General features: G+C 39.5%; 1 protein-coding gene across 5 annotated transcripts in view; it reads left to right on the plus strand.

The window, feature by feature from the left end:
• LOC139379645 (periphilin-1-like) overlaps positions 1-14,075 on the plus strand; it is a 48,507-nt gene that overhangs the window by 132 nt on the left and 34,300 nt on the right. For 4 of the 5 annotated variants that reach the window (XM_071122456.1, XM_071122457.1, XM_071122458.1 and 1 more), the window contains exons 2-5: positions 525-595; positions 1,128-1,192; positions 2,672-2,890; positions 6,439-6,515. In XM_071122456.1, coding sequence (XP_070978557.1) covers position 595; positions 1,128-1,192; positions 2,672-2,890; positions 6,439-6,515 — 362 coding nt within the window. In that variant the 5' untranslated portion in view covers positions 525-594. The remainder of the gene's footprint in view (positions 1-524; positions 596-1,127; positions 1,193-2,671; positions 2,891-6,438; positions 6,516-14,075) is intronic. The other variant, XM_071122460.1, reaches the window with a different exon arrangement.

The following is a 14,075-nucleotide window of genomic DNA, read 5'->3' on the forward strand; positions in this document are numbered from 1 at the left end:
GTAAATATGTATTTGTTCTAAATACTGATTTCGTTTTGAGCGAATTAACTCAGCATGGACTGTGGACTAGCTTGAGCATGTAGCTAGCTAACGTAAGCATACGTAGCTAGCAGTTAAATCTACACAACCTGCGAAATATATATTAGAACAACGTTATGTGCTAAATACGGTAGCTAATTAGCAAACCAGTAGAAATAGGTGTTTTCATATCACTAATCTCAGTGGTTGAAGGTTTGCTTGAAAGAAGAGGAGGAGGAGGAGTAGTAGTAGTTAGCTAGGAGTTAGTGCGGTTTTCCAACGCTGAACCAAAGATTATGGCTGAGCCTCAGAGGAACGCGCGCTAACATCCTGCCAGTACTTCTGGATCAGAGCTAGCGATTAGCTACAGTAGTTTCCTTACTATCACACATACTGATTTGACATTTCTCTATGCTTGGGATTTCCTAACCTACATTGTTAATAGCTAATGTGCACACCATGCAGTATTGTCAAACTAATAGGTAACATCTTCTCTTTTCCCCCAGTTAGTATTGACTGTCTCTATTGGCATAACCAACTCCCAATACTACTACGTAGACTTGTCCAGACAAAACAAGTAAGTGGAAAATATCTTGCTTTCCTCCCAAAAAAGGTTTCTGGTTCTGCATACTAAACAATTCCACCAGGTCCACATGTAGGCATATTCATGAACACCTACCACAACTGTGATTGTCATTAACTGTGTAAAACTCCGGATGGGTATAATTTGTGGAACGTTCCAACAGGAATCTGTTCCAAAAACGTAGTAAATAACAAGGTTGCCAACAAACAACGCATACGAAGTTGTATAGTGGCAGAATAAGATACTGGGTAGGAGGTGGGCTATTTCATTACGTTTTTCAGTCACCATGTTTGTTCTGAAAAATGTCTGTTCTCACTCTGGTAGCCTATGGACAAACATTAAGAATAAGCTACGTGGTGAGTTGATGCTTTTTTGACAGCTAGTTAGCTAGGTGAAATGATCATGATACTTTGTATACGTTGTTTGTTGGCATCCTTGTACTTTACGATGTTTTTGGAACAGATTCCTGTTGGAACGTTCCACAAATGATACCCACCCTAAACCTCCCCTGCTGTCTACTTTGCAGTGGCTTACAGGAGAGACAGAAACATGAGGGATGTCTACGATGAACGCTTCCTACCAGACAGACCGGTGAGAGTTTCTGCCTGTGGAAAATGTTGTTTGGTTTATATATTTATAATTGTACTAATTTACTTTCCATTATAATACTTAACAGAACTTAGCTGAGGAACGCTCAACTCCGTTCTCTTGAACAGAGGCAGAGGTGAGTATTGATAACTGGTCGCACGATTTGCTAGCAACAACATTGTCTCGCCGTCATTCGACTTACCGTTCCTTCTGTGAGGTGCTGAAATTCTAGTTCTAGTGGCCTTGACGTACTAATCAGCTGAAATTCAATTGGCGCAAAAGTTGATCGACACAAATGAGGAAGACGTCGATGGTTGTATTAAATAAAAGCTGTTATTAAACGTATGAACTTCAGCACCTGCAGTTGTCCAGCGTTTTCAGAATGAACATTTGTTCAAGTATCAACTGATGGGGACTCAATGGCTTTGCTAGCAAATCATGTGACTAGTTATCAATACTCAACTCCGCCTTGATATTAGAGGTCAACCATTATGATTTTTCAACGCCGATACCGATTTATTGGTGGACCCCCAAAAAAAGCAGATACCGATTAATCGGCCGATTTAAAAAAAAAAATATATATATATATATATATTTGTAATATTGACAATTACAACAATACTGAATGAACAATGAACCCTTTTGTTTGAGCTTAATATAATGCATCAAATCTATTTAGTCTCTAATGAAACATGTTCGATTTGGTTTAAATAATCCAAAAACACAGTGTTGGAGAAGAAAGTTAAAGTGCAAAATGTGCCATGTAAAAAAGCTAACGTTTCAGTTCCTTGCTCAGAACATGAGAACATATGAAAGCTGTTGGTTCAATATTCCCAGTTAAGAAGTTTTAGGTTGTAGTTATTATAGGAATTATGACTACTTCTCTCTATACCATTTGTATTTCATATATCTTTGACTATTGGATGTTCTTATAGGCACTTTAGTATTACCAGCCTAATCTCGAGAGTTGATAGGCTTGAAGTCATAAACAGCGCTGTGCTTTAAGCATTGTTAACAGCTGCTCGCAAATGCAGGAAAGTGTTTGAATGAATGCTTACGAGCCTGCTGCTGCCTACCTCCGCTCAGTCAGACTGCTCTATCAAATATCAAATCATAGACTTAATTATAATAAACACACAAAAATACAAGCCTTTGGTCATTAATATGGTCAAATCCAGAAACAGTCATTTAGAAAACAAAACGTTTATTCTTTCTGTGAAATACGGAACCATTTAGGTCCATTTGGAAGACCCACTGGTGGTGAAAATAGTTGAGTGTTCCTGAGCTCCACAGAACAACTGTGTCTTGTTTCCATCCTGAAAATGACATAAATTCTATGATTCACTGAGAATTACAATACATCATTTTTTCTAAAATAAACATTTTCATCTAGAAATAAAAATAGTAAATAGCTTTCTAGAGAACATAACCCTAATCTTGTTTCTCTTTCTCTTCTTTCCCATCCCATGTAATTAATTGTAGGCCCCATATCCCAGATCAGCTGGAGCAGGGCCTGTAGAGAGGAGGCCGGCTGGTTTCGGAAGGCCAGACGAGGAGTACAATCGAGGGTTTGAGTATGACGGGCCTCGCTTTTATCCAAATGGAGGCCCTCGAGGTTACCATGGCGAGGATCAAAGAGGCTACCATGGCGACAGCCTTCATTTTCCTAATGAGCGCAGAGGTATCCCACCTTCCCGGAGAGTAAGTGGTGCAGACAATGAATAAACCATTATTGTATACGCACAATTTAAGCCTCATGCCAAGGAAGCATAATATCTGACCATCGATCTACTGTACATGCTGGGTTTACAAGCACAAAAGAATGTGCCCCATATCAAATCAAATGTATTTATAAAGCCTTTCGTACATCAGCTGATATCTCAAAGTGCTGTACAGAAACCCAGCCTAAAACCCCAAACAGCAAGCAATGCAGGTGTAGAAGAACCTGCATATCGATTGCATTAGTATGATTTGAGAAACTGCAAGAAATATTTCTCTAACAGAGTAAAATGTGAACACCACAATGGAAGTGCTTCTACATCTTCATTGCTTGCTCTTTGGGGTTTTAGGCAGGGTTTCTTTATAAGCACTTTGTGATATCTGCTGATGTAAAAAGGACTGTATAAATGCATTTGATTGAAGTACTGAATTTAGCTAATAGTACAGTCAATGCTGAAGTTATAGGGTATATGATTATAGTACAGCTACAAATCCATTATATACACAGCCAACTGTATGAGGAGTTTATTTCAACCTCTGACGCCACTTGGTGTTCAGATAAAGAATTACATGTTGAGTAGAAGATGCTCTGTCAATCACTTTCATTGGTGCATGGACCCCAAGAAGAGTAGCTGTGGACCCCAAGAAGAGTAGCTGTGGGCCCCAGGAAGAGTAGCTGTGGGCCCCAGGAAGAGTAGCTGTGGACCCCAGGAAGAGTAGCTGTGGGCCCCAGGAAGAGTAGCTGTGGACCCCAGGAAGTGTAGCTGTGGACCCCAGGAAGAGTAGCTGTGGGCCCCAGGAAGAGTAGCTGTGGGCCCCAGGAAGAGTAGCTGTGGACCCCAGGAAGAGTAGCTTTTGCAACCGCTAATGGGGATCCTAATAAAATACCAAATACAGAGGATTTGAATATAATATTTTAGAAAATACTGTCTAATCAACAGCAGCATCATTGTGTGTTTCGCAGGATAGGACACCTGTAGATAAAGTTGAAGTCAGAAGTTTACATCCACTTAGGTTGCAGGCATTAGAACTTGTTTATCAACCACTCCACACATTTCTTGCTAACAAACTATAGTTTTGGCAAGTCGGTTAGGGCATCTACTTTGAATGACACAAGTGATTTTTCCAACAATTGTTTACAGACCGATAATTCACTGTGTCACAATTCCAGTGGGTCAGAAGTTTACATACACTAAGTTGACTGTGCCTTTAAACAGCTTGGGAAATTCCAGAAAATGATGTCATGGCTTTATAAGCTTCTGATAGGCTAATTGACATCATTTGAGTCAGTTGGAGGTGAACCTGTGGATGTATTTCAAGGCCTTCCTTCAAACTCAGTGCCTCTTTGCTTGACATCATGGGAAAATCAAAAGAAATCAGCCAAGACCTCAGAAAAAAAAATTGGAGACCTCCACAAGTCTTGTTCATCCTTGGGAGCAATTTCCAAATGCCTGAAGGTACCACGTTCATCTGTACAAACAATAGTACACAAGTATAAACACCATGGGACCACGCAGCCGTCATACCGCTCAGGAAGGAGACGCGTTCTGTCTCCTAGAGATGAACGTACTTTGGTGTGAAAAGTGCTAATCAATCCCAGAACAACAGCAAAGGACCTTGTGAAGATGCTGGAGGAACAAAAAGTATCTATAGCCACAGCAAAACACGTCCTATATCGACATAACCTGAAAGGCCGCTCAGCAAGGAAGAAGCCACTGCTCCAAAACCACCATTAAAAGAGCACATGGGGACAAAGATCATACTTTTTGGAGAAATGTCCTCTGGTCTGATGAAAGGAAATTAGAACTGTTTGGCCAGAATGACCATCGTTATGTTTGGAGGAAAAAGGGGGAAGCCGAAGAACACCATCCCAACCGTGAAGCACGGGGGTGGCAGCATCATGTTGTGGTGGTGCTTTACTGCAGGAGGGACTGGTGCACTTCACAAAAGAGATGGCATCATGAGGCAGGGAAATTATATGGATATATTGAAGCAACATCTCAAGACATCAGTCAGGAAGTTAAAGCTTGGTCGCAAATGGGTCTTCTAAATGGACAATGACCCCAAGCATACTTCCAAAGTTGTGGCAAAATGGCTTAAGTACAACAAAGTCAAGGTATTGGAGTGGCCATCACAAAGCCCTGACCTCAATCCTATAGAATATTTGTGGGCAGAACTGAAAAATTGTGTGCGAGCAAGGAGGCCTACAAACCTGACTCAGTTACACCAGCTCTGTCAGGAGGAATGGGCCACAATTCACCCAACTTATTGTGGGAAGCTTGTGGAAGGCTACCCAAAACGTTTGACCCAAGTTCAACAATTTAAATTTAATGCTACCAAATACTAATTGGGTGTATGTAAACTTCTGACCCACTGGGAATGTGATGAAAGAAATTAAATCTGAAATAAATAATTATCTATATTATTCTGACATTTTACATTCTTAAAATAAAGTGGTGATCCTAACTGACCTAAGACAGGGAATTTTTACTGGGATTAAATGTCAGGAATTGTGAAAAACTGAGTTTAAATGTATTTGGCTAAACTTCCAACTTCAACTGTATGTTCTCCAGTACTGTCTAATCAACAGCGGCATCACAGTGTTTCTCAGGATGGGACACCTGTAGATATGTTGTTCAGTACTGTCTAATCAACAGCAGCATCACAGTGTTTCTCAGGATGGGACACCTGTAGATATGTTGTTCAGTACTGTCTAATCAACAGCAACATCACAGTGTTTCTCAGGATGGGACACCTGTAGATATGTTCTCCAGTACTGTCTAATCAACAGCAGCATCAGTGTTTCTCAGGATGGGACACCTGTAGATATGTTGTTCAGTACTGTCTAATCAACAGCATCAGTGTTTCTCAGGATGGGACACCTGTAGATATGTTGTTCAGTACTGTCTAATCAACAGCAGCATCACAGTGTTTCTCAGGATGGGACACCTGTAGATATGTTGTTCAGTACTGTCTAATCAACAGCAACATCACAGTGTTTCTCAGGATGGGACACCTGTAGATATGTTGTTCAGTACTGTCTAATCAACAGCAACATCACAGTGTTTCTCAGGATGGGACACCTGTAGATATGTTGTTCAGTACTGTCTAATCAACAGCAACATCACAGGGTTTCTCAGGATGGGACACCTGTAGATATGTTGTTCAGTACTGTCTAATCAACAGCATCACAGTGTTTCTCAGGACGGGACACCTGTAGATATGTTGTTCAGTACTGTCTAATCAACAGCAACATCACAGTGTTTCTCAGGATGGGACACCTGTAGATATGTTGTTCAGTACTGTCTAATCAACAGCAACATCACAGTGTTTCTCAGGATGGGACACCTGTAGATATGTTGTTCAGTACTGTCTAATCAACAGCAACATCACAGTGTTTCTCAGGATGGGACACCTGTAGATATGTTGTTCAGTACTGTCTAATCAACATCACAGTGTTTCTCAGGATGGGACACCTGTAGATATGTTGTTCAGTACTGAAACAATAAAAGTAGTTGTCTGTGTTCTAGCCGGAGGAGCCGTACCCCTACCCTTCTAGACCACCTCCTAGAGAGGACCCCCATACAACACGCCAGATGGAGTTCAGGTAGGCTCAACTCTCTCACACACTCCTGGATATTTATTTTGAAACTTTCGTCAGGAGAATTGGAGTTTAATGTTCAAGCAGTCTAACCAAACTGATCACCGTTCTGTTTCACTACAAGTAGCTCTCCTGAACCGCCCCAGGAAAAAATATGCACTGTCATTATCTAAGTGACCACAAGATGGCATTGTTGCACCACTTGTTTACCATGACAACCCGTCTTTTTGACACAGCCTCCCCAATCAGCCCTGTAGACTGAAGCCCATGTCATGTCTGTACTGATTTGCATATCTGTGTGTCTCATTCTGTGTGAAATGTTTACATAGTACCAGAGAATAATCACATACGCATCAGGTCTGGGCCACATCGGGCCCCGTCCACCTCTCTGCTCACACAGCTCTCTCCTGGGACTGGGAGAGATACACACAAACACCTCAGGGTCGACTGCTGCCGCTCTGCTTTCACGCCACACCTGGGTTCAAATGGTACTTGAATTAATTTCAAATATTTTATCTGGACTTGATTGAGCTTTGCCTGGCTGAATGGCTCCATAAAATAGTCCCAAAACAGAAAACCCCGCCCATCTGACACTCCAGGCAGACTAGAGCAAAAACTGAAAAGATTTCAAGTGGTATTTGAACCCAGGTCTTCACAGCGATGAGCGTACCATTCCTTGTGGCAGCCAGAGGTCGCATACTAGTCTTTAAAACCCTATCTGTCTGTCTGTCTGGTGTAACCTGACATGATAGAGGTGAAGGAAGGTACAGGGTTAACTATGGCGTCTACTGAGTCACCCTCCGGACAGCACCATCACTATGACAGGAGTCATACACTACGACGTTGTAAGGTGATGGCCAGAGTGTGACAGAGCAGGGTTCTGTGACTGTCCCGGGGTCAGGAGAGGTACGTGCAGCAGCAGGACCCGTCTGTTATTTTAAGGGCCAGGTGTTCAAGGTTCTTTCTTCTCACCTTCTTCAGTTCCTCAGGTGAAATAATAGAGAAAGTAATTACTGCCATAAATCAAGTTAATGTTGAGAGGTTATGATAGTCACACACGCCCCGAGGCCCCCTGTAATCCGGTTAGTTAGGTCTGGCCGTTGTTGTTTGTCTTGGCGTATTTACCTGTCGTGATGGTGGAACGGTAAGGATGCATGAAGAGACTGAGAGATTACTTGGTCTGATTCAACCTGAAGTTGACTGATGTTCAAACTGTATTTCTTATACAGTTGTACTCTTGACCTGAACTCTAATCACCAGGACTAAAGTCATTAGATTGAGTTCTCCTTTTAGTGATCACTGATAATGTACAATTTTAGGTAGTCATTTTGAGGTCTGTTCAGACACATGATTTAAAGACTGCAATATATATATAGAATACAGTAACCACAGGTTTGAGTGTGAGAGCAACTGCCTTAATCAACACAGCAGCAATATATATATATATATATATATATATATATATATATATATATATATATAAATAAAATACAGTAACCACAGGTTTGGTTGTGAGAGCAACCGCCTTAATCAACACAGCAGCAATATAAATATATATATATAAATAAAATACATTAACCACAGGTTTGGTTGTGAGAGCAACTGCCTTAATCAACATAGCAGCAATATATATATATAAATATAATACAGTAACCACAGGTTTGGGTGTGAGAGCAACCGCCTTACTTAATCAACACAGCAGCAATATATATATATATATATATATAGAATACAGTAACCACAAGTTTGGGTGTGAGAGCAACCGCCTTACTTAATCAACACAGCAGCAATATAAATATATATATATATATATAATACAGTAACCACAGGTTTGGGTGTGAGAGCAAACACCTTACTTAATCAACACAGCAGCAATATAAATATATATATATATAGAATACAGTAACCACAGGTTTGGGTGTGAGAGCAAACACCTTACTTAATCAACACAGCAGCAATATAAATATATATATATATATAATACAGTAACCACAGGTTTGGGTGTGAGAGCAACCGCCTTACTTAATCAACACAGCAGCAATATAAATATATCAAATCAAATCAAATCAAATTTTATTTGTCACATACACATGGTTAGCAGATGTTAATGCGAGTGTAGCGAAATGCTTGTGCTTCTAGTTCCGACAATGCAGTAATAACAAGTAATCTAACTAACAATTCCAAACTACTGTCTTGTACACAGTGTAAGGGGATAAAGAATATGTACATAAGGATATATGAATGAGTGATGGTACAGAGCAGCATAGGCAAGATACAGTAGATGGTATCGGGTACAGTATGTACAAATGAGATGAGTATGTAAACAAAGTGGCATAGTATGGTATAAAGTGGCTAGTGATACAAGTATTACATAAGGATACCGTCGATGATATAGAGTACAGTATATACGTATGCGTATGAGATGAATAATGTAGGGTAAGTAACATTTATATAAGGTAGCATTGTTTAAAGTGGCTAGTGATATATTTACATCATTTCCCATCAATTCCCATTATTAAAGTGGCTGGAGTTGAGTCAGTGTCAGTGTGTTGGCAGCAGCCACTCAGTGTTAGTGGTGGCTGTTTAACAGTCTGATGGCCTTGAGATAGAAGCTGTTTTTCAGTCTCTCGGTCCCAGCTTTGATGCACCTGTACTGACCTCGCCTTCTGGATGATAGCGGGGTGAACAGGCAGTGGCTCGGGTGGTTGATGTCCTTGATGATCTTTATGGCCTTCCTGTGACATCGGGTGGTGTAGGTGTCCTGGAGGGCAGGTAGTTTGCCCCCGGTGATGCGTTGTGCAGACCTCACTACCCTCTGGAGAGCCTTACGGTTGAGGGCGGTGCAGTTGCCATACCAGGCGGTGATACAGCCCGCCAGGATGCTCTCGATTGTGCATCTGTAGAAGTTTGTGAGTGCTTTTGGTGACAAGCCGAATTTCTTCAGCCTCCTGAGGTTGAAGAGGCGCTGCTGCGCCTTCTTCACGATGCTGTCTGTGTGAGTGGACCAATTCAGTTTGTCTGTGATGTGTATGCCGAGGAACTTAAAACTTGCTACCCTCTCCACTACTGTTCCATCGATGTGGATAGGGGGGTGTTCCCTCTGCTGTTTCCTGAAGTCCACAATCATCTCCTTAGTTTTGTTGACGTTGAGTGTGAGGTTGTTTTCCTGACACCACACTCCGAGGGCCCTCACCTCCTCCCTGTAGGCCGTCTCATCGTTGTTGGTAATCAAGCCTACCACTGTTGTGTCGTCCGCAAACTTGATGATTGAGTTGGAGGCGTGCGTGGCCACGCAGTCGTGGGTGAACAGGGAGTACAGGAGAGGGCTCAGAACGCAACCTTGTGGGGCCCCAGTGTTGAGGATCAGCGGGGAGGAGATGTTGTTGCCTACCCTCACCACCTGGGGGCGGCCCGTCAGGAAGTCCAGTACCCAGTTGCACAGGGCGGGGTCGAGACCCAGGGTCTCGAGCTTGATGACGAGCTTGGAGGGTACTATGGTGTTGAATGCCGAGCTGTATATATATTATATATATATATATATATATAATATATATATATATATATATATATAATACAGTAACCACAGTAACCACAGGTTTGAGTGTGAGAGCAACCGCCTTACTTAATCAACACAGCAGCAATATAAATATATATATATATAGAATACAGTAACCACAGGTTTGGGTGTGAGAGCAACCGCCTTACTTAATCAACACAGCAGCAATATAAATATATATATATATATAATACAGTAACCACAGGTTTGGGTGTGAGAGCAACCACCTTACTTAATCAACACAGCAGCAATATATATATATATATATATATAGAATACAGTAACCACAGGTTTGGGTGTGAGAGCAACCGCCTTACTTAATCAACACAGCAGCAATATAAATATATATATATATATAATACAGTAACCACAGGTTTGGGTGTGAGAGCAACCACCTTACTTAATCAACACAGCAGCAATATAAATATATATATATATATATAATACAGTAACCACAGGTTTGGGTGTGAGGGCAACCGCCTTACTTAATCAACACAGCAGCAATATAAATATATATATATATATAATACAGTAACCACAGGTTTGGGTGTGAGAGCAACCACCTTACTTAATCAACACAGCAGCAATATAAATATATATATATAATACAGTAACCACAGGTTTGGGTGTGAGGGCAACCGCCTTACTTAATCAACACAGCAGCAATATAAATATATATATATATAATACAGTAACCACAGGTTTGGGTGTGAGGTCAACCACCTTACTTAATCAACACAGCAGCAATATAAATATATATATATATAGAATACAGTAACCACAGGTTTGGGTGTGAGGTCAACCACCTTACTTAATCAACACAGCAGCAATATAAATATATATATATATATATATAATACAGTAACCACAGGTTTGGGTGTGAGAGCAACCACCTTACTTAATCAACACAGCAGCAATATAAATATATATAAATATATAATACAGTAACCACAGGTTTGGGTGTGAGGTCAACCACCTTACTTAATCAACACAGCAGCAATATAAATATATATATATATAGAATACAGTAACCACAGGTTTGGGTGTGAGGTCAACCACCTTACTTAATCAACACAGCAGCAATATAAATATATATATATATATAATACAGTAACCACAGGTTTGGGTGTGAGAGCAACCACCTTACTTAATCAACACAGCAGCAATATATATATATATATATAGAGAATACAGTAACCACAGGTTTGGGTGTGAGGTCAACCACCTTACTTAATCAACACAGCAGCAATATAAATATATATATATATATATATATATATATATATATATATATATAATACAGTAACCACAGGTTTGGGTGTGAGAGCAACCGCCTTACTTAATCAACACAGCAGCAATATAAATATATATATATAGAATACAGTAACCACAGGTTTGGGTGTGAGAGCAACCACCTTACTTAATCAACACAGCAGCAATATAAATATATATATATAGAATACAGTAACCACAGGTTTGGGTGTGAGAGCAACCGCCTTACTTAATCAACACAGCAGCAATATAAATATATATATATATAATACAGTAACCACAGGTTTGGGTGTGAGAGCAACCACCTTACTTAATCAACACAGCAGCAATATATATATAGAATACAGTAACCACAGGTTTGGGTGTGAGAGCAACCACCTTACTTAATCAACACAGCAACAATATATATATATATAATACAGTAACCACAGGTTTGGGTGTGAGGGCAACCACCTTACTTAATCAACACAGCAGCAATATAAATATATGGAATACAGTAACCACAGGTTTGGGTGTGAGAGCAACCACCTTACTTAATCAACACAGCAGCAATATAAATATATATAATACAGTAACCACAGGTTTGGGTGTGAGGGCAACCACCTTACTTAATCAACACAGCAGCAATATAAATATATATAATACAGTAACCACAGGTTTGGGTGTGAGGGCAACCACCTTACTTAATCAACACAGCAGCAATATAAATATATATAATACAGTAACCACAGGTTTGGGTGTGAGGGCAACCACCTTACTTAATCAACACAGCAGCAATATAAATATATATAATACAGTAACCACAGGTTTGGGTGTGAGGGCAACCACCTTACTTAATCAACACAGCAGCAATATAAATATATATAATACAGTAACCACAGGTTTGGGTGTGAGGGCAACCACCTTACTTAATCAACACAGCAGCAATATATATATATATATATATATATATATATATATATATATATATATATATAATACAGTAACCACAGGTTTGGGTGTGAGAGCAACCACCTTACTTAATCAACACAGCAGCAATATATATATATATATAGAATACAGTAACCACAGGTTTGGGTGTGAGGGCAACCACCTTACTTAATCAACACAGCAGCAATATATATATATATATAATACAGTAACCACAGGTTTGGGTGTGAGAGCAACCACCTTACTTAATCAACACAGCAGCAATATAAATATATATATATATAATACAGTAACCACAGGTTTGGGTGTGAGGGCAACCACCTTACTTAATCAACACAGCAGCAATATATATATATATATATATATAGAATACAGTAACCACAGGTTTGGGTGTGAGAGCAACCACCTTACTTAATCAACACAGCAGCAATATAAATATATATATATATATAGAATACAGTAACCACAGGTTTGGGTGTGAGAGCAACCACCTTACTTAATCAACACAGCAGCAATATATATATATATATATATATATAGAATACAGTAACCACAGGTTTGGGTGTGAGAGCAACCACCTTACTTAATCAACACAGCAGCAATATAAATATATATAATACAGTAACCACAGGTTTGGGTGTGAGAGCAACCGCCTTACTTAATCAACACAGCAGCAATATAAATATATATATATATAGAATACAGTAACCACAGGTTTGGGTGTGAGAGCAACCACCTTACTTAATCAACACAGCAGCAATATAAATATATATATATATATATAGAATACAGTAACCACAGGTTTGGGTGTGAGAGCAACCACCTTACTTAATCAACACAGCAGCAATATAAATATATATATATATATATATAGAATACAGTAACCACAGGTTTGGGTGTGAGGGCAACCACCTTACTTAATCAACACAGCAGCAATATAAATATATATATATATATATAGAATACAGTAACCACAGGTTTGGGTGTGAGAGCAACCACCTTACTTAATCAACACAGCAGCAATATAAATATATATATATATAGAATACAGTAACCACAGGTTTGGGTGTGAGGGCAACCGCCTTACTTAATCAACACAGCAACAATATATATATATATATAGAATACAGTAACCACAGGTTTGGGTGTGAGGGCAACCGCCTTACTTAATCAACACAGCAACAATATATATATATATATATAGAATACAGTAACCACAGGTTTGGGTGTGAGGTCAACCACCTTACTTAATCAACACAGCAGCAATATATATATATATATATATAGAATACAGTAACCACAGGTTTGGGTGTGAGGGCAACCGCCTTACTTAATCAACACAGCAACAATATATATATATATATAGAATACAGTAACCACAGGTTTGGGTGTGAGGGCAACCGCCTTACTTAATCAACACAGCAACAATATATATATATATATAGAATACAGTAACCACAGGTTTGGGTGTGAGGGCAACCACCTTACTTAATCAACACAGCAACAATATATATATATATATATATATATAATACAGTAACCACAGGTTTGGGTGTGAGGGCAACCGCCTTACTTAATCAACACAGCAACAATATATATATATATATAGAATACAGTAACCACAGGTTTGGGTGTGAGGGCAACCACCTTACTTAATCAACACAGCAGCAATATATATATATATATATATATAGAATACAGTAACCACAGGTTTGGGTGTGAGGGCAACCGCCTTACTTAATCAACACAGCAACAATATATATATATATATAGAATACAGTAACCACAGGTTTGGGTGTGAGGGCAAC

The sequence above is a fragment of the Oncorhynchus clarkii genome, chromosome 21, assembly GCF_045791955.1.
Source record: "Oncorhynchus clarkii lewisi isolate Uvic-CL-2024 chromosome 21, UVic_Ocla_1.0, whole genome shotgun sequence".
NCBI lineage: Eukaryota > Metazoa > Chordata > Actinopteri > Salmoniformes > Salmonidae > Oncorhynchus > Oncorhynchus clarkii.